The 27,739-nt window shown below is 36.9% G+C and overlaps 1 protein-coding gene across 5 annotated transcripts in view; it reads right to left on the bottom strand.

The window, feature by feature from the left end:
* The window catches only part of SKAP2 (src kinase associated phosphoprotein 2), a 179,264-nt gene that overhangs the window by 39,939 nt on the left and 111,586 nt on the right, over nt 1-27,739 (bottom strand). For all 5 annotated transcript variants that reach the window (XM_072783673.1, XM_072783674.1, XM_072783677.1 and 2 more), the window contains 3 exons: nt 18,351-18,475; nt 17,424-17,487; nt 16,737-16,874 (listed from right to left, as the gene is read on the bottom strand). In XM_072783673.1, coding sequence (XP_072639774.1) covers nt 16,737-16,874; nt 17,424-17,487; nt 18,351-18,475 — 327 coding nt within the window. The remainder of the gene's footprint in view (nt 1-16,736; nt 16,875-17,423; nt 17,488-18,350; nt 18,476-27,739) is intronic.

Below are 27,739 nucleotides of genomic sequence, written 5' to 3'. Positions count from 1 at the left end.
GCACACATTTGGATCTGGATGGATCTCTATGTTGATATAACTTTTGAGTAACTCTTCATATAGACAGCTGTCATTTTTTTCTAAATAGTAATCAGCAGCCATTTAAGACCTCTTCTGTCACAGATTCAACAAAAAAATTTTTGTACAGAGAAGCAATTAATAGTAAGTCTAATACCCATTTGTGCTCAGGAGAAAAATATTAAACACCTTACATCTGCCTAGTATATGCCCAAATTTTTATTTGACTTGAATTAAAGTATACAAATCAAAGACTTATAATTAACTAAGTCTCTATTGTTGGGTATTTGCAATTACTAATTACTTATGACTAGGAATTCAGCCTCTAGTAATATGGTCAACCAGCTGAAACAGACCTATCTCTCCCTACTTGGTCAAAGGGGGATAAAGACCATTTGCAGGGTGGGGTTAAGGCTGGAGTTTTAACATCTTCACAGATACAGGAGACGTGGCCTTGGGCCCATGAGAGGCAGAGAGCTAGAAGTAAGACCCCCACCCACCCAGGGAAACCACAAGGAAGCTTTTTGTCTTTCTAGGGCTCTGGATGGTGGTGCTCAGAGGGGGAAGGAAAAGGTTTCCTGTGAGAAATCAAAACCCCAGGCCTGCACAATGTGAGATCCAAATTTATACTCTCCTCAAGTGTGGTTTTCCCAAGTCAAGACATTTAACATAAAAATTGTGAAACTCTTGGGGCTCTGACAGAAGCAAATGCAAAACCATTGTGCAGGACCATTTCCAGAACACAGGGCACACAGCACTCCTGCAGGGGCAGCGAGAAAACCTGATAAGCTCACAGTACATAGTGAGGAGGAGAGATACCCAAGTAAAATAGGCAATTCCTGTGTGGCCAGCTCTAATAGAAGTCAACATTGATTGTTATGAGACCACAAACAGAAGGTAAGAAATTAAGGAAAAGTCCAAGGAAATGTAAATCTTTATTTTCATGGCACTGCTAAGCTAGAGATTCAAAATACAAATTGCACTGGTCCCTTTTGCTTTCACCCAGTGAAGAATTGATCCCACGTGAATATTTTCTGGGGCTTTGGACCATCTGGTTTTTAATGTCTCAAGCAATGGGGTTTCTTCCACCACTTCCTTTGGAAATTCTTTTGTTGTTGTTGTTGTTGGGACAAAAAAAAAATTCGTTTAAATGTTAAAGGGGCTTGGAAGTTATTTTTAAAAGTCTTGTTCTTGTTAACTCTTGGTTAAATCCTTTCATGAATACAAATTCCCCTCTCTCCCTGTGACATGCAGATGCTATAATCTGGCCTCTTCCAAATATACCAGTAGTCACCCCACCTGAACTTTTTTTTGAAAGGGTCTTCATTTAATAAGCTCCCTGACCTTAATCATTTCACTTTCATCTTCAGAATGCTCCTCAGGTAGTGTTCACAACCACATTTTGTTCACTGGGTATGAGCCTTTCAGATATAAAAGCTACTGGCAGACACTTGGCTTTGATCATTGTTTCTTCAGTCTCTTATTACTTTTCCAAAACTATTTCTTACTGAATATTTTATATTGCTATTTAACAATCTTGTGTTTCATTGATCTCTACTATATCCCCAGTGCCTAACACCGTGCCTGACATAAAACAGCTGCCTAATAAATATTTGTTGCATGAATGATTGATAATAATTTGTTGCATGGGATGTGGATGGAGCTAGAGGATATTATGCTAATCAAAAGAAGTCAGTCAGAGAAAAACAAATACCATGTGATTTCACTCACATGTGGAATTTAAAAAACAAAACAAACAATCACAAAGGAAAAAAAGAGAGGGGGCAAACTAAAAAACAGACTTTTAACTAGGGAACAAACTAATTGCTGTCAAAGGAGAGGTGGGTGGGGGGATGGGTGAAATGGGTGATGGGGATTAGAGAGTGCACTTGTGATGAGCAGTGGGTGTTGCATGGCGGTGTTGAGTCACTAAACTGCACACCTGAAACTAATATTACACTGTATGCTAACTGGAATTTAAAAACTTTAAAAAAATAATTTGTCGCATGAGTAACAAGCAGTTGAATTGTTCCCACAGAAGTTAGGCTTTTTTTTATTCCATTTTATGTTTCATTTTCTTCACTGCTCCTTTCCCATTCAGTTATTAGAATTTTAAATGATTATTTCACAATACCTTTAAATTAATGCCAGGCTCTTAGGAAATATTAAATAAAAAAGCAGGCTCAAAGCTCACATATTTTCAAGGGTCCAGACGTGTATCTACATGTTTTGGGGTTAATGTCTTTTCCAGTTATGCCTTAAGCAATATGTAGAGAGATTATATTTTATTATGAATATGAATGACCTTCACCTTGACCTGCCTAATCAAGCTAGATTTCCAGAAAGAACTAAGATGTAAAGTAATTCTTGAAAGAAAACATAGGCTGACTAGGAAGCGAAATGAGGTTATCTGGTATGTGAGAGAGTGTAACAGGCGATGTGAAATCAGGAGCAGGACATGTATACAGTGGACTGAGAAAAGGAGCTGGCTTAATTGAAGGAAAGGGTGTGGAGCGGAGAAGGGAAACAAAGGATTTAAAGTAAGCCAAGGCTGGTACCAGGAGTGAGCAAAATGAATCTTGACCACAGTCTTCCTCTTTTTTAGACCCTCCAAGGACTCTTCCATGCCCACCAAAACAAAGCAGTGGCTCAAGAGATCATTTTTAAATGATCTCTTAACTTTGATTTCATGATCCCTGAAGCTGCTTATGCAACTTTCCATATCTGAGTTTATTTTTAAACATGAAGCTCATCATTTCCTTACTAGTTACGTTAAACCCTGAGTTTTGTCCTTGCAGATGTCAGCTTTTAAAAACCAGTTATGATCCTGTGCTCTTTAGACCTACTCTACCTGTGGTCTTTAATGAATGAGTGGGAGCAAAGGAGGTCATTTCCTGGGAAATGTCTTGCTTGAGATGACTAGCCTACCACAGGGAAATGGTAACTCAAGTTGGTCCTGTTGCTCACAGTACATGATCTATCTTTAATAGTATAAAAGATTGATGATATTAGAGCTTTTCATCACTCAATGTATTACATTTCACAAATTTATTTATTTGAGACTATGTTCACTGGAACAGTAATGTTAGATTTTAATGAGGTTTTGGCAGATTAGCCATACTTCAATATACCACTGATCGTATACTGGTTAGTATAATCATTCTTTTAGGATCCTGCAGTAATTAGTGTTATTAGGAAAATCATCATGGAGGGAAATAAAAGAGTTTCTCTTAACTAATAGGCCTCTCTCACTGAAGACTATATTATTCAGGTATTATTTATAGACTTCTTATGAGGAGAGCACTTGTCTAAGTATTATTTTAGTGAGTGCCAAGAAATATAAGGTTTGATCCCTACCCTCAAGGAGCTTGTAAATATAATAAAGATATAAAGATCCATCTATTTGCTGAAAAAATAATGACATGAAAAGTAATATAAGATTTCTAGAACAGTGGATAACAACATAAAAAAAAGAATGCCACAAAGCTGCGTGTGGTGAGTTTTCAAGTGTATGGTGCTATAGAAGTTAAGAGGAGTAGAGGTCATTTTATGCTGAGAGGGGCAGAAGAGGCTTTATAGGGAAATGGGATTTGATGTGAGCCTGGAAAGTCTAGAAAAAGTGGTTAGCAACTGAACTAAGGGGAGAGCATTCCATACAGATGGACGTACAGGAACAAAAACGTGAGGTCAGAAAAGTAAGGGATGTCTGAGGGAGAATGAAGAGGAAGCCAGTTTGTTGAAACTGGGTTGTTTGTGCAGTGGAACAGGGGACTGAGCTGGAATGTGAGTCTCAGTCAGCCCAGGGAAGACCTCTGGATGCCAAAATAAGGACTACAGGCTTTGTCCTTTGGGAAGTGGAGAGCCATTCAACATTTTGTAGCAACAGAAAATAGGATGTGCAAAACTTCTGAATTTTGCTTTTCTTGAAAATATCTTCCCCATTAAATGAAAAATTAATCCATTTATGAGGGTTTATTTTTTTAAGATTTATTTATTCATGACACACACACACACACACACACACATACACACACAGACACACATACACACACAGATGCAGAGACATTGGCAGAGGGAGAAGCAGGCTCCCCACAGGGAGCCTGACACAGGACTCTATCCAGGATCCTAGGATCATGCCCTGAGCCAAAAGCAGACACTCAACCACTGATCCATCCAGGCATCCCTATAAAGGAGGTTTTAAATTCTTTTATATATGTGGTCTCCTGGCATTGGCCGAGACACTTTTTTTTTTTTTTAAAGATTTTATTTATTTATTCATGAGAGACACACAGAGAGAGAGGCAGAGACACAGGAGAGGGAGAAGCAGGCTCCATGCAGGGAGCCCGACATGGGACTCGATCCTGGGTCTCCAGGATCAGGCCCTGGGCCGAAGGCAGCACTAAACCGCTGAGCCACCTGGGCTGCCCTGGCCGAGACATTCTTGATAAAAATGTTAATGCCCAGAATGGCAGAGGACATATTATATAATACTGTGTTTAGTACTGTCTTATAATACTACACAGTGTTTGGTACTATACCATTCTATACTTATAAAAATACTGTGCTGTGCCCAATAAATATAGAGAATCTCCAAGGGCATTTTGCTTATTTTTTAAAGACTTTATTTATTTTAGGGATGAGGGGCAGAGGGAAAAGGAGAGAAAAACTCAAACAGACTCCCTGCTCAGCATGGAGTCCCACATGGGGCTGGATCTCAGGACCCTGAGATCAGACCAGAGCTGAAACCAAGGGTCAGACACTTAACTGACTGTGCCACCCAGGCACCCCAAGGGCATTTATCTAATGGAAGGACCACAAAGGTTCTAAATGGGTTTAGAGAAAATACTATATTTATACCAAAATTATACAATGGTGTAATAAATATACAGAATCAATAAGAGTATTTTCATTGTTTCTGATGGGTGAATATAAACATTCTACATGGGTGTGGAAAGGGGGAATATGGCCAAGGATAGAGTAATCCTACTGGACTTTGGAACTGGTAAGAGTGTGATTTTGATAGGTTGATAGATTTATTGACAGATCTACCTATATATGTTTAGTTTTATTGTTTTTTTTCTATATTTAGATATTCATATTATTTGTTTCTCTGATTAAATTATATCATATTTGAGGGCAGGGCTATTTATTCATCAGCTTAGCATCCACTCTATATCTTGTGGCTAATGAGATTATATTAGAAAATATGGTAGATTTGATTGTGGACTGGTTGAATGGAAAAACGAAAATATTAACCAGAAGTTTTATTAATTTACTGTTTGAATATATTTTTGTCCTTTAATTACTTTATTAATGCAACATATTGATTTAGGACAGGTACCTAGTACTACGTAGGTGATGAAAGGCATGGAGATGAAGCATAGGGTAGGAATAAAGAATGGTTAAGAGTTCAGTCTAATAACAGGTATGAGCAGTGGGAACAGGAATGTAAAGGTAAATGTAGGTCACATCATACAAGGGGTTTGGGCTGGGCCAGTGAGCTTGGACTTGACTTCCCAGGCAGTTAAGACCCATAAAGTTTACTCAGCAAGGGATTACTTTGACCATGTTATGTTTTAGGAAGATCAATCTGTTGGTAGTATGTAGAATAGATTATCAGGTTACCTGGTGAGACAGACATACACAGGAAGTGGGGAGAGCATATAGGAGCTCTGATGACCCAGAAGCATTGCTGAAAACTGAGCAGTGAGCTGGGGATGGATGATGCTTCAGAGACAGAACTGGTAGTAATTGGCAACTGACTGGGCAGGGGAGTGGAGATTAAGGAAGGAATCAAGGATAGTTTTGAGTTTTATTTTTTAAAATCTGCATGACTATTAATGCTAATAGAAGTAGAAAAGGAGGAAGAGCAGTAGTAGTAAGGCAGATGCTGAATTTGATCTTAGATACAAGCCTGACATGACAACCAAAAGTCACTTGAAATATAAGGCCAAAGCTCAGAAGAGAGGTCAGATGTGAAGATGAGATTTGATTGGTATAGTACTCTTACTGGTGTCTTTTGTACATGTGTGCCAGTAAATGATCACTTGATAGCTAAAGATAAAGTGACTTTCACATGTTTCTGCTGAGAGGCAGTACAGTTATTGGCTAGGAGTCAGAATGCATATGTTCAAGTCCTAATTCCACCACTTAGTTGCCTTATCCATAAAAGAGAGACAGTAATAATACTTAGGCCATAAAATAGTTACTCATTTATTGATACTTAGGAAATTAATTAATAACTAATAATCAATTAGTTAAAAATAATTACCTGGCACATACTAAGTGTTAACCATGATTGTTATGATTATCATACCACCTTTTAATTCTTTCGATGAACTAGCTACTCAGTGAAGACATTTTAACTTTTGCTCTAAATGTTTAGATGTTGGTCTAGATGTTTTACTTTTTCTACTTCCTCAACGCTACTCTGAACCTCTCTGAGCAGCTACCCTTTGTGGTTTTTTTTCTAGTCCTGGCTGTCTCAGGGCCTTTGCAATTGAGTGTCCCCTGTGCGTAGAATAAGTTGTCTTTTTTTTTTTTTTTTTACCAGTTTTATCCAAAAGGCTTCAGTTTAAATGTCACCTCCCGTGACCACAGACTAAAACACCTTCTGGCACTTTTACAATCCGCAATTATCTTCAGAGACACAGTCCGCTTTTTTTAAATGCCTAAACCTCCAACAGCTAGAACAGAACCTGGTATGTAATGAGTCTTCAATAAATGTTTGTTCAATCTATTAATTCAATGCCTAATAAGAAGAATGTATAATGAGAAGACAAAGTACAAATAATTTTAAAAAAAGCTCCACTATTAAAGAAATAACAGATAAATAGAAAAATCATTTGAAACAATCAGCAAGCATCAGGAAATGGGGCCATCTAGAACAGGGCTGAGATGCTTATTTATAAACATTACATATAACAAGAAAACAAGACGGCAAAAGCCAAAGGAAAAGACAGTTTCAAGAAGAAAGGGGTGGCCAGTAAAATAAAATTTCTGGAGGTGAATTTGAGGACAGAAACTAATGACTGGGACAGTACTTGTGACTTTGAGGAAGCTGTATTAGTTAAGGGATTAAGAATACAAAATCAATTGCCAGGGGTTAAAGAGTAAGCAGGTGAGGAAACAATGGCTCTCCCATGAATTTTGTGCTAAAGAGAAGCAGAGTTAGGTTGCACCTCCTGCACCAGGATCAGGAATATGGAAAGAGGCCCAGACAAGGAGCCAGGAAGTTTAGGATCTGGTTCCAAAGACAGCTCAAAATGCCACTCTACCTCTGAATTTCCTTATTTGTCTCTGAGAAAAACTTTCCGTCTCATATCAAATCCCATAATAAGAAACAAAAGGGCTAACAGAGACATAAGCATAAGGAGCTGCGATTTCTTTGTAGTAATTCTAATGAAGTTATACTTAAGAGGGGCAAATCTGTAAAAGAATGTCTTATTTGAAACAAAATCAAAGTCAAATTTCACTTGAGCTTAAGTTAGACTGGTCTTTTTCCTACTTTGTTAAAGGCTTGCATTTACTCAACTCGAGCACTTGCCGAAGCCAGATATGAAGAGTGCTTATATTTATCACTGACATTTTGTTGAACTTGTCCATTCTTATTAATCATTGCTTTAAAATAAGCAGCTGGGTACTCTTAGGAAGTTGATATTCCCAGCTGACCTCTCTGCAAACACAGCAAAGCCTTGATGATCTCTTGTGCAGTCTGTTTCTGTGGATGTATGTGCTCATGCAGGTATATGGATGTGTGTGTATATTTTTTCTGGGCCCTAAAGAAGCAAATAAATTTTTGCAAAGCTACTACAAATGTTATATTCTATCTTCCTAAAGCATGGAGAAATTAAAAACAAAAGCAGCCTCTGATCTGTTTATACTCTACTTGGGAAGTGAATCATTTCTGCAGAATAAAGATTCCAGTTAAAAAGGCTGATACAAAGGTAATTAGAAGCTCTATCTTAAGACTAATTCTTGAGACTTCTTGGTGCTAAGAGACAAAGTGCTCAGTTATATGTAGATACAAAACCTACAATGTGAATATTTCACCTTCAGGCACAGTTTCAAAATTCTGCATCCATGGTACACAAAAAAATCTTCAGGATTCCTGGATGGCTAAGTTGGTTAACTGCCTGCCTTTGGCTCAGGTCGTGATCCCAGGGTCCTGGGATGGAGTCCCCATATCGGGATCCCTGCTCAGCAGGGTGTCTGCTCCTCCCTTTCCCCTCTTGGCCTCTCTCCCCCTCATGCTCTCTCTCTCTCATTCTCTCTCAAATAAGTCTTTTAAAAAAAATCTTGATGGCTCAGGCCCACAAGTGTGATTTTTCTTCTTGCTTTATAAGTGTCAGCATTTTAGTTCTGATGAGAGTGGTTGACATTTGCTTGCCTTCTTGTTCAAAATTTTAAATATTCTGATTCTTATGATTATATTACTAGGATATTCTAATAATTATTCTAACGGTTCCCCCTAGGCAATATAAACATAAATATGTGTGTCCAAAAATTTAGAATATGGTGGCTAAATGATCCAAACCATCAATAATTTATATGAGTCTATTTGGTTCTTTAAAAAATAAATCTGATCAGGACACCTGGGTGGCTCAGCAGTTGAGCATCTGCCTTGGATTCAGGGTATGATCCCAATCCAAGGATCAAGTCCTGCATCAGGCTCCCTGCGAGGAGCCTGCTTCTCCCTCTGTCTGTATTCCTGCCTCTCTCTCTGTGCCTCTCGTGAATAAATAAGCAAAAAATCTTTAAAAAAAAAAATCTGATCTTTTTTCATGGGGTCCTTTTCACTTGTTACAGTTTCTATTCCTTCTTTGGTCTCTTTAATCATTTCATTTATTTTATAGTCTTATCCCACCTTTTTTTATAGTTTTCTCAACTCTAGTTAATTAGGGATTAGTTCTCTCATTTGTTTTACTCACCACCATATCCCCCTAAATAGAATTTAAGGCCCATGCCACAAGTTTTTATTTTCATTATTTTGCCTTTCCAAACTACATATTTTGTGATTTACATTGTGATTTCCTCTTCTACCTCATGAGCTATTCAGAAATTTATTTTTCAGCCTCCAAATGCAGGGGCTTGGGTATTTTTACCTACCTTTTTAGTGCTGGTTTCTAATTAAATTTCATTGCAGTTAAAGAATGTAGTATGATATAGATTCATAGAAATTTGTTGAAGAATTTGATTGTGAACTTATACAGGGTCAATTTCCAAAAATATTCTATATGTATTGAATATCTTTCCAGATGGCAGACAGTTCATTGACTTTTTTTTGGTTCAAATCTTTCACACATTTACTAATTTTTTGCCTCCTTGGTCTACCAGTTTCTAAAAAGTGGTATGTTAAAATCTCCCACTATAACTGAAGATTTGTCAAATTTGTCTTATAAAGACATATTTGCCTTCCAGATTTCAAGGTTATACAGTTAGGTGCATTTAAGCTTTATATTTTTATTATGTGTGTCATTCTGTAGTCCTACTGTTGCTTTATGCCTTAAATTTTATGTTGTCTAGTGTTAACACAGATAGCTGCTTTGTTTGAATAGGATTGCCTGGTTTATTTCCATTCCCTTACTTGGAAAATTTCTATGTGCTTTTTGTTTCAGAAATAGCTCCTCTAGGAAGATTGCTGCTAGATTAAAAAACAAAAACAAAAACAAAACAATCCAATGAAGGATGCCTGGGTGGCACAGTCAATTAAGCGACCAACTCTTAGTTCTGGCTCAGGTCATGATTTCAGGGCTCTGCGTTCAACAGGGAGCATGCTTGAGATTCTCTCCCTCTTTTCCCTGTGCCCCTTCCTCCACAAAATAAATAAATCTTTTTTAAAAATAGCCAATGTGATTATTTGTCTTTTACTAGATTGAATTAATCAAGTTCTATTTATTGTAATTATCTTTGTATTTGGGCTTACTTTTACCATGTTGTCTCTTTGCTTTTTCTTTTTTTCCTTCCTTCTTTTGGATTTAAATTTTTTTCTGTGATCATCTTTTATTTCCCCTTGGCTGCTTTGGGAATCTCAAGATCGCATTCCTGTTTATGTAGTACTCACCTGGAAATTGTAACCTGCGTTTCCTACCAAAGACCATACTTACTCGGGATTTCCCTCCTCTCTCTTCCTGAAAGAACAACACTTAGCATGCTTTTGCCACCTCCCCCTTCCCTCTTGCCCCAGCTACGTTTTTTTTAACTGTTAGCTAAATTTAGTTTTATTTCTAAAGTTTTAAATTAAAAGAAAAGGCTTATTTAAAAGTAACTCATGGCTTAAGTTCCTGATATATTTTACCTATGTCTATGTCTGCTCTTGTTTCTTGCCTCGCCACTTCTCCTGAGTTCACTTTCTTTTGGCTTAAGTACATAGTGATGACTGGAACTGGAGTTTGAATGTATGTTTGCCTCCCAAGTCCTTGTGCTCTGGCACAACGAGTTAACTGGCCACAGACATAGAGAAAGGCATTCTGTGTATGCAGGGCAGGGGGTGGAGCCTGAAGATATGAGGCAGATGGAGAGGAAGACAGAAGTAAGGATGGTTTGAGAGGTGTCACAGTAGTGCTGACACTATCTTCGGGAAGACAGTATTCCTATATCAGGAAAGCCAATACAATGAACTCAGGAGACACAAAAAGGGTGTATAGACACAGGACATAAATAGACACAGGGAATCGAAGTGCAGGAGTAAGTCAAGGCTCGGCCAGAAACAGAAGGAGCAGCCATGCTCACTTAGGGCCCATGCAGGAATGGCAGCAGCAGGATTCCTGGCACCTGAGGACAAGGTCTGCCACAGAGCTGATGCTCAAGAATGTTTATGGAAGGGAAGACATGAAAGCAGGGAAGAAAACAGAGAATGGTAATGGAAAAAGGAAGGAAGGAAAACAAAGGAATGAGAAAAGGAAGAAAGTAATAGTAGGAAGAAAATAAAAAGGAAATAAAAGAGTAGAAGAAAGTAAATAAAGGACCCTAGTTAAAAAATTTTACATGCATTTGTACATTTGTAAATGGGACAAAAAAAAAAAAAAACCAAAAGATTCATATCAAACTGTTCCTGTTTATGTAGGATAGTGGGTGAGTGACTCGCTGCACTTTTTTTGTGCACATCCACAGTATTTACGGTTTTTCCAGAGAGCATGTATTGTTTAGAAATAAAGATTTACAAGTTAAAACTCAACAAGGGCAAAAAGGAAATGGACAGAGAAGAAGGAAGCAGCACCTGGTGTGGCTTGTCAGGAAGCACTCAGGTGAGCCCATCTCAGTAAGCCTCTTAAGGCTGCCTCATGCCTCCCGATCTCCAGGGTCAGACTGTCCTCTTGCCATCTCAAGCCCATGAACCTCTGCAAAGTTTAGCCCCAAGAACAGAGAAGGGAGAGAAATCCCATAGGTGTCAAATTGCAGCTGGCCCTAGAATTGCTGGGGTCTGCGTTCTCCCTGAAGCCCGACTCACTTTTAGAACCCAAACCCTCACCCAGTGGTCTCACTTCAGCTGCAAGACAACCACCTTTTCAGAATATCATAACCCATGTATCTGCACAAGAAAGACACACACACACAAAGAAAGACACACACATACAGTATCAAAAAAGACTTCCTTCACAGATTGTGCTCATGAAAATAGAAGTGCTTCTTTCCTTTCTCATCTTTCATGGTTTTCTTATTCCTCAAAGATCAGTAGCTTAATCCTCTGAGGGAAAAGAGTGAGAGACAAGTTGAACTCGTCCCTTATGAAATAGAATCATTGTATGTAATCCTAGTTTTACACATATAAGAAAGTCTATGTTTTGTCCACAAACATAAATTCTGATATGGAATGTGGGTATGGGTTTTTATCACTCCAGAGATACAGGATTTTCACTCCAGAGATACAGAATTTATTTTACAGATAAAAAGGTGATAAATCAAAAGCTGTCTATTATATTCCTGTGCAGGGTTCCTCCAACCTCACCACTACCAACATTTGGGGGTCAGAGAATTCTGCTGTGGGAGCTGCCCTGTGCACTGCAGGGTGGTCAGCAGCATTGCTAGCCTCGACCCACTGGATGTTTGTAACACATAACACCCAATTGTGACCAAAAATGCCTCCAAGCACTAATCTTTAAATGGACCCTGAGGGCCAAAATTTCTGATGGCTAAGAACCACTGATGTAGCTCTAATTTGTAAAAACGGGCTCATTTATCTTTCTACCCATAGACATATGTTTTTGGCATGCTCACAGGTATTTTGGGTTTTAGTATGTGTCAAACCATCTCTTGGAATGAATTTGTTTGCAAAGCCAATAGCAAGGTAGAGAAAGCTACATGACAGGCGTAACTGTATTCCAAAGCTTCATGCTATATTATGTAATGGGCAACATAACACTAAAATCAGATTTATATTCAGTGAAGATAAAATATAAATGATTATATATGTGCAAGGACCCCAATTTATAGATATTTCCCTTATTTTCCATAACTTCAGATAACCCTCTTTGCAGTTCAGAGCTGAAACCACCCAAATATGGAATCTAACAATTTATCTACTCGGGAAAAAATATTCATCATACCATATACTAGGATACTGTATCACCACACTTAACAACTTTACAATTCAGCACCATGGTTTAAGAGAAAAGAATGCCAGCAGGCTGCCTAGACTAACAATGTTAAAATGCTGAATATATGTGGTTCTGTGAAAGTCACCTGGCATCTTTCCATTGCATTCCAAAGAAGGAATGAGAAAAATTCTTTGGTGAAACCATGACCAACCATCACTTACAGTGATGTTATTACCAGACTCGAGAGTCCCCTATAATCTTGATACTAACTTGGTAATAGGAGTGATAATGATTCAGTAGGAAAATAAAGGTAAAATGTATTTTGAGGGGGGGTTGTGACCACTTACTGATTAAGTTAGGATTTGTGTCCACTTGCTAGAGACTTTTTCAAATTTAAGGAATTGAACCCTGTTCTTTTTTATGTATACAATAGTTTTGATGGAAAAAAAATTATAGCTGCATTTTACTTTATATTCCATTTTAGATACAGACAGTTGGAATGGATACATTTAAAATGTATTTGAAGGACCAAAGGATAAAAACATCCTTTGTTTCTGGCTCAGAATAGTTCAATCTGTCATTATGGGGGAAAAAATAAATTAACACTTAAAAAATAGGTTAATGGAATTAGAAATTCGTCTTCCTGTTTTATGTTGCCCTCTCTCTTCCAGTCCACTTGGCAGGAAAATTTCAAATGCAATTCCCCTGAAAGCTATAGATTTAAGAGGCTAACAGGAGTTACTACTCTTGTTACTGGGCCCATTCTATTCAGTCTACCTCTTTAAAAAGTCTTATTGTTGTTGCTGCTGCACAATTTCCTGACTTTAAAGGGGGGGGGGGAGGAGAGAATTAAGTGACATGGTAACTAGAAGAGAAGAGCAAGCTGTGCCGATTTCTGTACTAATTCCCCCAAGTATTGCTCTCCTCTTTCAAGATTCAAAAATCAAACAAAACTATTCTTCTGTATTTCTAATGAAAAAATGAGCACCAACTTCTGAAGTTTGTGCTAAGCCAAATGAACTCATTACTGTGTTATGAAACCATGTAACATACTTTGATCAATATGTGAGTTGTGCCAACACAAATATGCCACAGTAATACCACCATGTAAGCAAATCTGAGTGGCCCAGGCGAAGAGGTGCCAAGACATAAAAGATGTCAAAGCATTAGTGTATTTGAAGAAAAGCCAGATGCCTTTCCTACTCCCCAGAAATGGCACTCTTCCCATTCTTCTGTACATACGCATAAATCCCCTATGCCCAAAGAAATCTTACAAATATATTCTTATTCTTTTTGCGAACTTACTTAAAAATTAATGAAAAAGAAAGTAAAGAGAAGCTGCTCAAAACAAGTTCGAAGACCCTCACTGAAAAACAATTATAATGAAACTATTCATATTCCCCAAGAATTCAACGTACCAGAAGATACTTTACAATACAATTTTTTAAACAATGTTTTCTTCTCATTGTTAAGACTTAAACACTGTAGGTTTATTTACATTCAAAGATATGTATTTATTAGAGTAAGAGCTTTACTTTCTCAGAAAAAGAACTCTGTGATTTAAATTAACACATTGAATACTTAGATTTTTCTTCAAACACATTTGTATGCCCCATCTTTCAACTAAGAGGATTAGTTTTCAACTATATATAATGGACAGAAAATTGTGGTGAAATGGTAGTATTAACTAATTCTTGGAATTTAACCAGTCAGACTTCAGAGATATGCAGTTCTTTGCACAGAACTGGAAAAATACCAACAGTTTGTGAATGTGTTCACTGCTCTTCCACTGTTTTCACCTACTCTCAGAATTATATTCATATCTCACAGAACTAAAAGCAACTACTGCCATGCTTATCCTGAATGAGAGATCCTCATTTAAAGAAAGAAAAGTGACTTTCTTGTGTTAGGTATTTTATCAAACAAAACCTCAAAAAACTTTGAGAGACAACTCTGAGGACTTTCACTCAGCAAAATCCCCTCTGTAGCGGCTGGCTCAAACCTGACAGACTTGAACTGTGCAGATGTCCTAGTGGCTCTATGGTATACTGGGGAAGAAAGAAGGAGGAGACATTCCACAGCTGCTACCCCAGCGTCCTTCCCAGGGGGACAGTTGCAGGCTCTATCAAGCTCAATCACTTTGTACAGCAACCTGGATCCCAGGCAGGGGCAAGGAATCCCAGAACAGCTTAGATTTCTTCCAGTACCTCAGCAAGAAGTAAGACTACTTAAAGAATAACCAGTTATTTCCAACAAGTATGTGGCCCCAGGCCAAAAAAGGGGATGAAGCAGAACATCTGCAGTGAGAGAAAATAAAAGATGTTTCATATTTTTAAGATTGCAAGCAACAGAGATCTTCTTTGGACCTTTGTTAGGAAGGTGACAATGAATATTTGATCTCACCAATGTTTATTTGGGGGTGAGGGGGAGTGGTGGCAGGACAATCAAGTTGAAGAAACACAGAACTTAATTAACAGTCAAGTCAACAATTGTAACGTAACTCATTCACGCAGGGTTTTAAAGGAATAAAAGGTGTGTGACAGAAATATGTTCAAAGATGCTGCTTTCTTGCCATTTTACATTGGTGAACATTATTGCAAACTCTTTCGAACATTTTTAAAACTAAAATAAATGTGTTAATGATATGGTGTGACTAAAAACAAACGGTCAGAAAATAGTCTTCCCGACTTGAAGATAATGCTATGGCAGATGCCATTTCCCTCAGATAAATCAAAAAGGAAGGAGCTATAAACATACAGTTCTATTAAAATATTAAAAAGATACAGATTACTATTTCCCACAAAATTATGCTTTTAGACCAATCATCTTCTAAGGTAGTAAAAAACAGTATGTAGATGCATATTTGAGTAGTTTTTGTAGTACTTGAAATTATAATACTATTACAATCATTAATTCTTACCTGATCAGAAAACCATTCTTATGCCTTCACATAAACACTTGCAAGAATTTATCAGATACAATAATGAAAACAATAATGATGATGTTACAGTTTATTGTCGGCTTGTCACGTGCTGAGAGACTCAGATACATCACCTCATTCCTCCCACCATGATATTATTCCCATTTTATTGATGAAAAAAAAGGAATTTTATAGATGAAGATGAAGAATTATGGATGATGGAAAAGACAACTTTTAAGGTCACTGAGCTAGTAAATGGCACACTCAGAATTTAAACTTTTTGGCTCTGAAGTCCATGTGCTAGTTATTACTGTGCCCAGTGACTTCATTGAAAATGATATTTGTATGTTAATTTGGAACATTCTGAGTTCAATTTTAAAGGTTTATACTATGCTGTTAAATCATTCTATTCAGAGAAAAGCATCTTCTCTGCATAAGATGTTGGTTAAATCTCACTTATATTGCTCATAATCCCTCTTTCTCCTCTAACTATTGATTTTTTAATAGACAGAGAAAAGCTCATTTCAACCTATAATATTAATAATGCAGTGATTCCCTGAAGGTGTTTATATTCTAGGTACCCTAAGTTACAGATACCTATCTTTCGGTTTTAGCTTGACCCTCAAAACTACAAGTCAAACAGCTAAAAGACCATTAATTTTATGTTATGTAATAGATACTGAGGCATACGAACACTAAACCATGCCTGGAAAATGTAGAATGAGAAAACTTATTCATATCGATGATAAAATATCAAGTGAGAAAACTTCAAGCCTCAAAAGGCCTTTGTTTATAGTTCAACAATATTCCTCCAAGACAATGCAGTACACCACAGCAAAGAGAAATATATGAGGCAGAAGTTGTTGACATATGGGGTGTGCACAGAACTTCTGGTTAATGGAAGTTCCAAGATATATAAATAAAAAATGATGTGTGAGTTGGTGGAAAAAACTGTAAGGCAAGTCAATTTTTTAATTAAAAAATTATGTAGCATAAACAATGCTAATGAGCCAAAAGCCCCATGAGATTAGGACTGTATCTGCTCCATCTTAACATTCCACTCACTTTATATAAGCGTACATCCACTCACTGGAAATACCTCAAGCAGAACCCTTTTTTATAACATAGAGTTTTGAGGATTTTCTTTGTCCTTGTTTTTAATAACTCACCATTTCCACTCAAGTTGTCAACTTGATGATATATGACATTAGGGGGTAAAAAAAACTCTAAAATCCTTAAATGAATCACCAGATGATAAATACCTGGAAGTTCTTCATAAATTTCATCATCAGTTGGTTGGCTGCTTGCTGGTGGGCTGCTGGTTGGTAGAGGATGGTCAACATCATCATATAATTCTCCTCTTTCATCATCATCTTCAGGAATAACATCAGATCCCATGTCTGAAAAAATGTTGCATGAGGCAAATTTTTTAGGAATGCAAAAGGTGTTTTCAAAACCCTATTTTCTAAACTAATGCAGCCCTCCAGAGTCATAATATTATTACATGCTATATCCTTAACTCGAAGCATTTTCAAAAACTGATTATTGCATAAATATGTGAATTGCAAAGCTGCCAATTGGTACTTATAGAAAAAACACTTAGAAATCTGAAGTGAACAGCCTGTATTAGTACTAGTCCTGTTCCCTTGGCATTCCCACAGGAGTCAATAACCTTTTGTATATGAAAATCCAAATTCTTTTTTTTTAATATTTTATTTATTTATTCATGAGAGACAGAAAGAGAGAAAGGCAGAGACACAGGCAGAGGGAGAAGCAGACTCCATGCAGGGAAGCAAGACGTGGGACTTGATCCCAGGTCTCCAGGATCACACTCTGGGCCAAAGGTGGCGCTAAACCACGGAGCCACCTGGGCTGCCCTGAAAATCCAAATTCACTCAGCTACTCAATATTTAAAGACGGCAATGACTAGTTCAACTGATTGCTCTTACCTTGTAATACAAATTTCAGCTGCTGTACCCATTCTTCAGCATCTTTGGGAGAAGCTGCTGTGAACTAATAAAAAAAATAAACAATAATAAAAAATCACCACAGTGAAAATGAAAGGTATGAAGCATTCTTATCACTTCTTTAAGACCATTAGTAATTCTTTTCATGTCTAGTACTACTTTTCTTGCAAGGATGCTTCTTATAATGTACAGTTAATTTTGACAAATTTACGTAATTGAAGCAGAGGATGATGGATTTGAAACTCTGATCAGCAGCTGGCAGCTGTGCAGGAAAAAAAGCTGCTTCTCTTCATCAATGTCAAAGACAGAACTGATGAACAAAATTTGCCCTTGACAATTAGAAGACACCCATGAATTTCTTTAGACTGCCGGGTACAGTTTTCTTAAAAATGTTCTTGTCAGATTCCAACACACTACCTGACAACTTAATTAACTGGCTTTCAACTGCAATCTCAGATATTTAAAACTTATTAAACATACATTCCATATTGATGCTAGCTGATAGCTCCTGAATCACTGAGCTGATATGTGCCTTTACCTTCATTTTCTCCCACAACTCTAAGCAATACAATATGCATTAACACTCTGATATTTTTCTTTTGATAATTTTACTCTTTCTGCTATGTAATTCTTTTAAGAAACCACAGTGCTATTAAAATAGATATAAAATGCAACATGTGAAGTAGTTGATAAATTACATATCCTTGTTCTCTTTCAAGAAGGTATCACTCTAATCTGAAATTTTTTTTTAATGTATTTCTTCTTATATGAATGTTCACTGTATAAAATCAGTATTTTTATTATTATTTATATGTCGGGGAGAGTTGTTTTAACAAAATGTTAATGTCTTTATAAATGAAATCAGAACATGTTATCAACTTAATTTCAAAACAACACAAAAACTCCAACCTGATAGATACGTTTATCAGGAGCAGAGATTTCAAAACAGCAATCTTTCTTTCCATCCTTCCTGAGAGTGTTATTCATTCTGACATTGTAGCCATCTATTGCAAATTCACCTTTCTGTTGCTTGTCTGAGGAAGATAAAAGGAAAGTTAGAATTTCATTTACTGCAGTGAATATAAATGCCCAGTTGATTATCTTTTATTTAGATTTTCTCTGTCAATTCTTGGAAAGGGTATTATTTGGTCATATTGTTTTCACAGCATTTAGTGTTTAAATAACGTTTCTAGATATGACTTCTAATTCTAAAGTTACAGAAGTGTTTGGGATGGTTGGGTTTACAAAGGATATCTTAGGGAAGGAGAGGGAGAGGTCTGAAGATAGCCTTATTCAGAAGGAAGTATGGGAAGAGGACACTTTCTCGTAGGAAATATCCAAGAACTGGAACTTGGAACTTGCAGGACAAAACTACTATAAATCCATGGCTCTCTCATATTTTTTTTTAAGATTTTATTTATTTATTCATGATAGACATAGGGGGAGAGAGAGGCAGAGACACAGGCAGAGGGAGAAGCAGGCTCCATGCAAGGAGCCTGATGTGGGACTTGATCCCGGAACTCCAGGATCGCACCCTGGGCCAAAGGCAGGCGCTAAACCGCTGAGCCACCCAGGGATCCCCGCTCTCTCAGATTTATAAGCTGGTGGGAAAACCTGCAGCCAAAAGTCACTGAGTTTTTTTTAACATCATCCTTTCTCATTACCACTTTCCAACACCCTGCCTCCAGAAAAGTCTCTAAAACACAGCTCTTATTTTTTTAAAATATCTCCTAAATTGGTACAAACTAAACTGTAAATTTAAAAAGCAAAGCAAAACAAAACTACTAATCATAAAAAGCTACAAGGGGAAAACAAAGTATTCAGATGGAAAGGAGAGGTAGAGCAAGTATGGACTCATGAGTTCCTGAAATAAAATCAAAGAAAAGTAGGTTCCTTAAGCAGTCTGTGAACACATAAGCTAGTAAAGCACATCTGAATCCTACATGCCGAAAAGGCAAAAGAAAAGACAACTTGAGCTTTAGTCAGTTATTGTTTTAAAGACAAAATAGAAATACAAAGGATTTAATACTCTGAAACTGAAATAAAATTAGTCTGCTTTCTTACTTCACCCAGTTATACCATCTTGGAAGGGAACCTACCTAGATTAACACACAATATCAGGATCATGAGTGAGGGCAACTGTCTCTTTTACTGAGCTCGGGGGAAATATAGAAATGCTTCCTATCATGGGAGGGAGGGCTCTCTCAGCTCTGTGAACCAAGAAAACATTTATCTCCTTTTCTTAAATATGCTAATTTAATGGCTGAAGTAACATACATTTTAAAAAAGTTATTGAGATTATATCTTGTTCAAAACATCAAATGAGAAAAAAATCTGAACATTCTAATCATATTAAGTCATACTTTACATCTCTCCATGATCTAAAAATTAGCAGTTTGCCTATGGAAAAAGTCTCCAATGTACTCTATCATGTTCAGAAAAAAAGCAAAACTTAGCGCAGCATTTCTCAAAGAATGTTTTATGGGATAGTGATAGGTGTCTAGGATCAAATAAATTTGGGGAAATACTGAATTAAAAAGAGTTAACCAGGTTTTGTTAATCCAGGCCTCCTTGAGGTCCTTTATATATTTACATATTGATTGCATCTCTATGAGAAAGATTTAGTACACAGCACTTCCCAAGATTACTTGTCCATGGAAACCTTTTTTCATAGAACATTATATGGAACTGCTACTCCCAGAACATATTTCGCAAAACATCTAACTAGAAAAATACTACTGAGGAAAAAGTATTAAAATAATAAATGGTTAAGCATTGCTGCTTAACCTTAAATTCTCAAAAAAGACTAAGTCATTCATTCACTCACTGAACAAATTTATCAAGCATTTAAAACAAGCAAGGGAGGGCAGCCTGGGAGGCTCAGAGGTTTTAGTGCCACCTTCAGCCCAGGGCCTGATCCTGGAGTCCCGGGGTTGAGTCCTGCCTTGGGCTCCCTGCATGGAGCCTGCTTTTCCCTCTGCCTGTGTCTCTGCCTCTCTCTGTGTGTCTCTCATGAATAAATAAATAAAATCTTTTTAAAAATAAATAAATAAATAAAACAAGCGAGGGAGCATTACAAGTATGGTGAGACAAAATCTAGTAACACTTTACCAGACTTTCCTACCTTCCCACTACAACATACATACATGGTACAAATTTAAGTGCTCCTGGAATATTGCTCAGAGATCCACTGAACTTCAAAAGATATAATTTTCATTACAAAAAAAATGGAAATAAGTCAGAGGCCAAATATTAAAGCCATACAGAACAATTTGGAGAGATTTATTTAGACTTCCCAAGAAAAGAAGGATTTCAAAGACCAGATGAAAGAGGGTAAGCTCCCTTGCTGCATGAGGGCTCAATTGCTCTAATCACTTTGTCCACCTCATCTAAGGCCCATGCTTTCTATCTTTAATCTGGGTCTGAAATTCTTGGCAATGTAACATCAGTGGGGATGGAAATTCATCTGGAGATATAAAATCAGTACTATACAAAGACTGAGTTTGGGAAAGATGCAGGGAGCAGGAAACCTTGTGCTAGATTATCTAGAAATAAGACAACCAGGCAGCCAAATTAGGTGACCTCTCCTTAGACTAGCAGATCCACTATAGACAAAACTCCCAAAAATATGCTATAGGACCATGTATCAGATCTTCTGTTAGAGCCTAAGAGGAGGACATGAACAGCCTCTAGTCAGATGAAGCAGGGACAGGCCACAAATCCAATCTAGAGATAAGTACCCCAATGACAGAGACAAGGATATATAACATTCAAACATAAGTAAAAGAAGAAAAGTAAACAAATTAATCCAGGTGTCATAAAAATACTATGTGATACAAAAATGTAACATAGCATTCAAGATGTAAAAAGCAAGAGCAAACTAGGAGAAACAGATAAAAACTTTAAACAATAGTTCTGCATCCTTTATAAAGTAAAAAAAAATCTTAAAGAGATGAAAGATAAAACAATGTAATATAAAATAAAAAGCGAGATGGCTGAGACAGAAATTGGAATGGAACTAGTAAACTAAGGGGAAAGCACAGTATGGAAATGGAAAATGCAGTAGCAAAACAAATGATTTATTAAAGTGACAAAAAGTTGAAATTTTTGAATAATGTTGAAAAATTAGATCAGATAGACCTAAAACTTTCTACCCCGGTAGGTAAGAAAGAAATAAAAGAATAAAGGAGAAGACAAACAAAAGGAATGTGATGGATATGGAAGACTGACAAATAAAACTTAAGAAAAAAATGAGTGGTCCAGATGAGTAACAAATAACACAGAGCCAATAATCAAAGACATAGCAGAAGAAAGCCTCACTCAAAGACAGACCTAAGTTTATATAAAACATAAGGTGGGGGATCCCTGGGTGGCGCAGCGGTTTGGCGCCTGCCTTTGGCCCAGGGCGCGATCCTGGAGACCCGGGGTCGAATCCTGCGTCGGGCTCCCGGTGCATGGAGCCTGCTTCTCCCTCTGCCTCTCTCTCTCTCTCTCTGTGACTATCATAAATAAATAAAAATTAAAAAAAAAACATAAGGTGGTATTTTCTAACCAAATAAAACTAATAATAAAAAGAAACTAATACTAGACCTATTCAGCTGATAGTTGAGTATTTGGGAATAAATAATCACATAAGCATCCAAGTGAGGGTAGAAGTATGGGACCAGAAAGGTTGAAGAGAATGGAGGGTAATTTATAACTCTTTCTCAATAGTTTTTTTGCAAATGCATGACCATAAAGTAGCCATATTTCTTATTAGCCATGTGGGGCAGAAAATTCAAGACACAAAATGAGTGTAGATAAGACTACAAAGACTACTCAAAGAGTCTTTTATAAGACTCTGCTCTTCTTTCCTCAAATTAGCATTACTTCCAGAAAAAGGAAAAAACCATAGCAGTATAAAACAATCCATAATAATTTATATATAGGTTAAGTCCACCGTGCCTTCTAGGATAGTTTCTAGGATACTTGTTGACTTAAGACAGACTGTTAAAAAAAAAACAGTAACATGCCAATTAAATGAGAAATAAAGTCATATAAGTTGATCTATCCAAAGTTGCAAAAGACTAAAAAATATTACATGTAGGTCAACTTCCCAAATAGCAGAAGCTTATTCCTTTAAGTACTAAACACCTATAAATGTTAGTTGTTATAATAGAAATCTTTCTGAAAGATATACTTCCCTAACTTCTCAAACAATTCTTTTAAGCATAATATAACATTTTCTCAATGATTTAATAGTATTATTTTGAGTATTTGGCTTTTATAACACATTGATGCCCGTGGGATTTTTGAGGTGTTTGCCCCTCTATTAAATTTCCTTGGTCTTCTATTTCACACTTTAACCTTGCCTACATCATGCTGTTCAAATTTAATGTCTACAGAACTGAAGTCTGCCAGGAGAAACTAGATAATAAAATCTATTAAATCAGTAACTTAATTTTATACAATTCTAATTCTGTAGGTTCAAGGTACAAAGCAGCTGACTCTAATCTCTTACAAAACAAAATGCATGAGGTTAATGATAGCTATTTCCTTCTACTTTTTCACCGCCTTTTAGGTTTACAGCTGTGTTTTGGGTTTCTTAAGTGCTCAAAAGACAATTCACATTTCCTGAGCTCCTTCCTGTAGGCCCAGGAATTTAATAACACATCTCATCTACACCATGAAATAATTCTAAGAGAAAGAAGGTATTTATTATATCCCTCTGCACTGATGGAAAAACAAACCTTAAAACAACCTATTTGCTCACGGCCACATAACCAGTAGGTCGTAAAAGCCAGGACCCTAACATAAGTGATTTCAAAGCCCTTTTACAACCATTTCACACTGTCTCCTAGAAAGATGTTTCTCAAAGTAAATTTCAAGAATCACCATGTATGTTAGAATCTTGCACGCCAATTAAAAATACAGAAATGGATACTACTTTGCACTTGCTATATGGAAATCTCTGGGGGTGGGTCTAAGGAAACCAAAGTTTTAGCAAGTTTCCTAGGTGATTTTGATACACACACTAATGTGTGAAAAACCACTGTTCTGGAATATGCAATCTATGAAATCCTGGTAGAGAAGATGAATGTTATCTTGCATTTCCTCCTGCAACTTGGGTCCAACTTTCTCAGCTTGCTTTATGTGCTCCTCTACCTTTGCCTACCTGTTAAACTGCCGTGATGCATTATGTTCTAAATCTTGCTCTCTTCCTGCTTTACAGTTTTCTCTGGGCAACTCACCCAATCCTAAGGATTATACTTCTATCAGTATCTTGTGATTCATAATTCCGTATTTTTAGTCCAGCTTCAGGATTTTTTTTTAAGATTTTATTTATTTATTTATGAAAGACACAGAGAGAGAGAGAGAGAGAGAGAGGCAGAGACACAGGCAGAAGGAGAAGCAGGCTCCATGCAGGGAGCCCAACGTGGGACTCAATCCCGGGACTCCAGGATCAGGCCCTGGGACGAAGGCAGATGCCAAACCGCTGAGCCACCCAGGGATCCCCCAGCTTCAGGATTTTATATCCAAATCTTCCTTTCCTCACTACATGTTTCACTTATTTAATGTTATGGGCACAATATCATTCCCACATAGAGATCATCTTATCCCCACTCCTGCAACACTTGTGATCTTTCTTGTTGTGTCCTACTTCTCAATCAATGGTACCTCCATTAACTGAAGTCTCCAAACCAGAAAACAGCATCATTCTTGGGTTCTTCCTTTTTCTTCATCAACTGCCCCTACATTCTCTTCCTCCACCCTATTGCCACCTATTTTTCCAATCAGTCCTATTTTTCTTGTAAATATGCTTGCTTTTTCTCTTTCACTGGCTCTCAGAAAGTATGCTTAAAACACCAACCATTTGGGAAGCCTGGGTGGCTCAGCAGTTGAGTGTCTGCCTTTGGCTCAGGGTCTGATCCTGGAGACCAGGGATCGAGTCCCACATTGGGATCCCTGCATGGAGCCTGCTTCTCCCTCTGCCTGTGTCTCTGCCTGTGTGTGTGTGTGTGTGTGTGTCTCATGAATAAATAAATAAATGAAATCTTAAAAAAAAAAAAAAAAACCACCAACCACTCTCCTACCATTTCCAAGATAGTAAATAAATAATCCCAACTAAATACAGCAACTAAATAATTCCAGATCATTTAGCATCCTATAAGGTGTGGGCATTTGTCATTTTAGGATCCCTAGCAACTAAGTATCTTTCCTATTTTAGTCCTGAGATCCTTAAGGTGAAGAGCAAGCTTCCCACCACAGAAGCCAGAGGGAGGCATATTTTCTCTCTTGTCAGTCAATCAGATGTTCCAGACTGGACCTAAAACCATATGGAGCAACAAAAGAATCGGGGGAGAGCTCTGATGTCATTCCTGTGTCAGTGGCATTCGCCGATGGGTGGCAGTACAAAAAAGGAGGGACAACATTGTGTCCCAACCAGACTCTCCTTGGGGTAGAGACTGGCCAAAGTTATAGCTACCTTACCTCCCTTAGACCTTGCCTGCTTTCTGAGCCTGGTTGTTTAGTCTTCCCATCAATTCTGCCTGAGAGCCAATATTCCCCCAATAATTTCCTTTTCTTCATAGTAAAAGTTGGTTTCTGTTGTTTACACCAAGAATGCTAACTTGGAACAAATGGCTAGCAAACAGAAAGATATGCAATGCATTCAGAAATTTTTGGTAACATCTGTTTATATTTAAGGCCTTTCTCCTTGGTGAGAAACTCTTGTCATTTCTATAGTTATTAATGCTTATTAGTAGGAAAAAGGAAAATATGCCCCTTAATACTAAACCTTTCCATTAAACTTCATGAAACTGATTAACAAGTGGCTCTAGGCCCTCAGGTAAAGATACATGAACATTTTTTCTTGTTTGTACAGCTCACAGAAATACAGCTGCCAATGCTAATTCAGCCACTTGAGTCATACTGTGAGGAAATATAAAATTATTACTATTTTAAGTGAAAAATACTATATGCTATATATATATTTGTTACTTGAGAGACCCAAGTGGCTCTGAGTAATAAACACAGGCAATATTTATGAGTCCAAAGGGAAACACTTTAGTTAGAATTAACAGTGTGGCTCATATGGTCTGGTCACAGGAAATTTTAGGTATTTCCAAAACCTTTTTTTCCCCCCTTTAAAATAAAAGTACACTGCAAGCATAAAAATCAAGTGGTGTTTGTAGTACATATTTTCAACCACAGGTATAAACTGATTTAAAAACAAGGCAGTATGAAGTAGCAGTGAATGGAGAATGAGTAAATTACAAGCGTTTTTGTAGAATGGGAATTTAAAGCCCTGTTTCTCCTTTTTTGGTTATACTTAACTGTTTTCCGCTACAACTGAAAATCAGATCATTACAATATGGTCTATTAGACTAACATAACACATAGCTATTTTTAAGATAAACATTACATAAATATGATCTTACTATCCTATTCATATTATCCTCTTGGAGTCTCCTATGATAATTAAAGAATAAATGGCACTCCTACTATTCATGCAAATGACAGGAGCTAAAAGCTTGTGTGATAACCTACAGCTGCGTCATTCACATAAGGTGCTAAACAACCTCCCTGGACTCTCAGCTTAAGCACACATCTGGCCTCCAGTCCCACCTTCTCCAATCTCACCTTCTCCTGACAACTGTCAACATGATCTTTTCAACATCCAATTGGAGTCTCTCTTGACATCCAGTCACCTTCCATGTTCACAAACATTAACTGTCCCTTACACAGGAAAGGCCAAATTCCAGCCTGGGGCATTTAACAACCTGCCCCTCCCTTCCCGGCTCTCAAGTCCTCACTCACCTCCTGCCCCAGTGAGCTGGCTCCTCCATATCATCCCATTTTATGAGTCCTCTGTGCTCACTCCTCCGAGCCAATGTATTATACCATTATGCATTAACAATACCCAACACATATGTGTTCAAAGAAAATCTACAATCAATAGATTTATGTAGATACATAAAAGTATACAGTTTGACCCAAAATATGCCTACATTCAATCTACACATATTTTCAATCTATATATATATTCTTAAATCAAACTGTGTTCTGTTTTATTGCAAGCCAATCTGATCTGTCATCATCACAACCTTAATAAGATTTGGTTTGTACCTGAATATTTCTGCATGTTAATGAAATTCCACTAAATATCAGGTGTACATATTAACTTCCCTCCACATCACAGGGCCCCTTAATTATAAAAGCAGAAAATACATCCTTTTATTTAATATTTATTGTGATAAACTTTAAAGTTAATACTTGTATAGCAAAGGCCCAAAAGTCTATAAAATTGGAATAATTTCTGGTAAGTAGAATTACTGCTATTTCTTAAGGAATAACAAAGATATTACTATGCTTTTTCACACAAACAAAATGATAAGTTTTTTAAATAGCCACTAGCAACCACCAATCTGTTCTCATACCTATGAGCTTGGTATCTTTTTTCTTTATTTCCTTAAGATTCTACATATAAGAGAGATCATGTGGTATTTGTCTTTCTCTGTTTATTTCACTTAGCATAATGCCCCTTGAGATCTACTCATGTTGTGGCAAAGAGTAAGATTTCATTCTTTTTATGGCTGAATAATATTCCATTGTATGTATTTCATATATATACATATATATGTATGGATATGTATGTATATATATTATTTATACATTTTATATATATTTATTTATATACATTTATATAAATATAAATAAATAAAAATATATATATAAATCACAGTTTATCCATTTATCTATCAATGGACACTTAGGTTGTTTCCACATCTTGGCTAGTGTAAATAATGCTGTGGATAACATGGAGTGCATATATCTTTTCAAATTAGTGTTTTCATCTTCGTCAGATAAATACCCAAAAGTGGAATTGCTGGATCATATAGTAATTCTATTTTTAATTTCTTGAGGAACCTCCATACTGTTTTCTATAGTGGCTGCACCAATTTACATTCTCATGAACAGTGCACAGGGGTTCCCTTTTCTCCACAACCTTACCAATACTTATTATTTATTGCTTTCTGACACCCATTCTAACAGCTGTGAGGTGATATTCATAGTGGTTTTGATTTGCATTTCCCTGATGATGCGTGATGCTGAGCATCTTTTTATGTACCTGTTGCCATCTGAATGTCTTCTTTGGTAAATTTTTTAATTAGATTTTTTAAATCTATTTTTAATCGGATTTTTTTTTGCTACTGAGTTATAGGAGTTCTTTATACATCTTATCAAATATATTATTTGCAAATATTTTCCCATTCAGTGGGTTGGCTTTCTTTTTGCTGATGGTTTCTTTTGCTTAG

The sequence above is a fragment of the Canis lupus genome, chromosome 18, assembly GCF_048164855.1.
Source record: "Canis lupus baileyi chromosome 18, mCanLup2.hap1, whole genome shotgun sequence".
Taxonomy (NCBI): Eukaryota; Metazoa; Chordata; class Mammalia; order Carnivora; family Canidae; genus Canis; species Canis lupus.
Note: the sequence above shows the minus strand (reverse complement) of the source record. Positions and strands in the feature narration are given on the sequence as shown.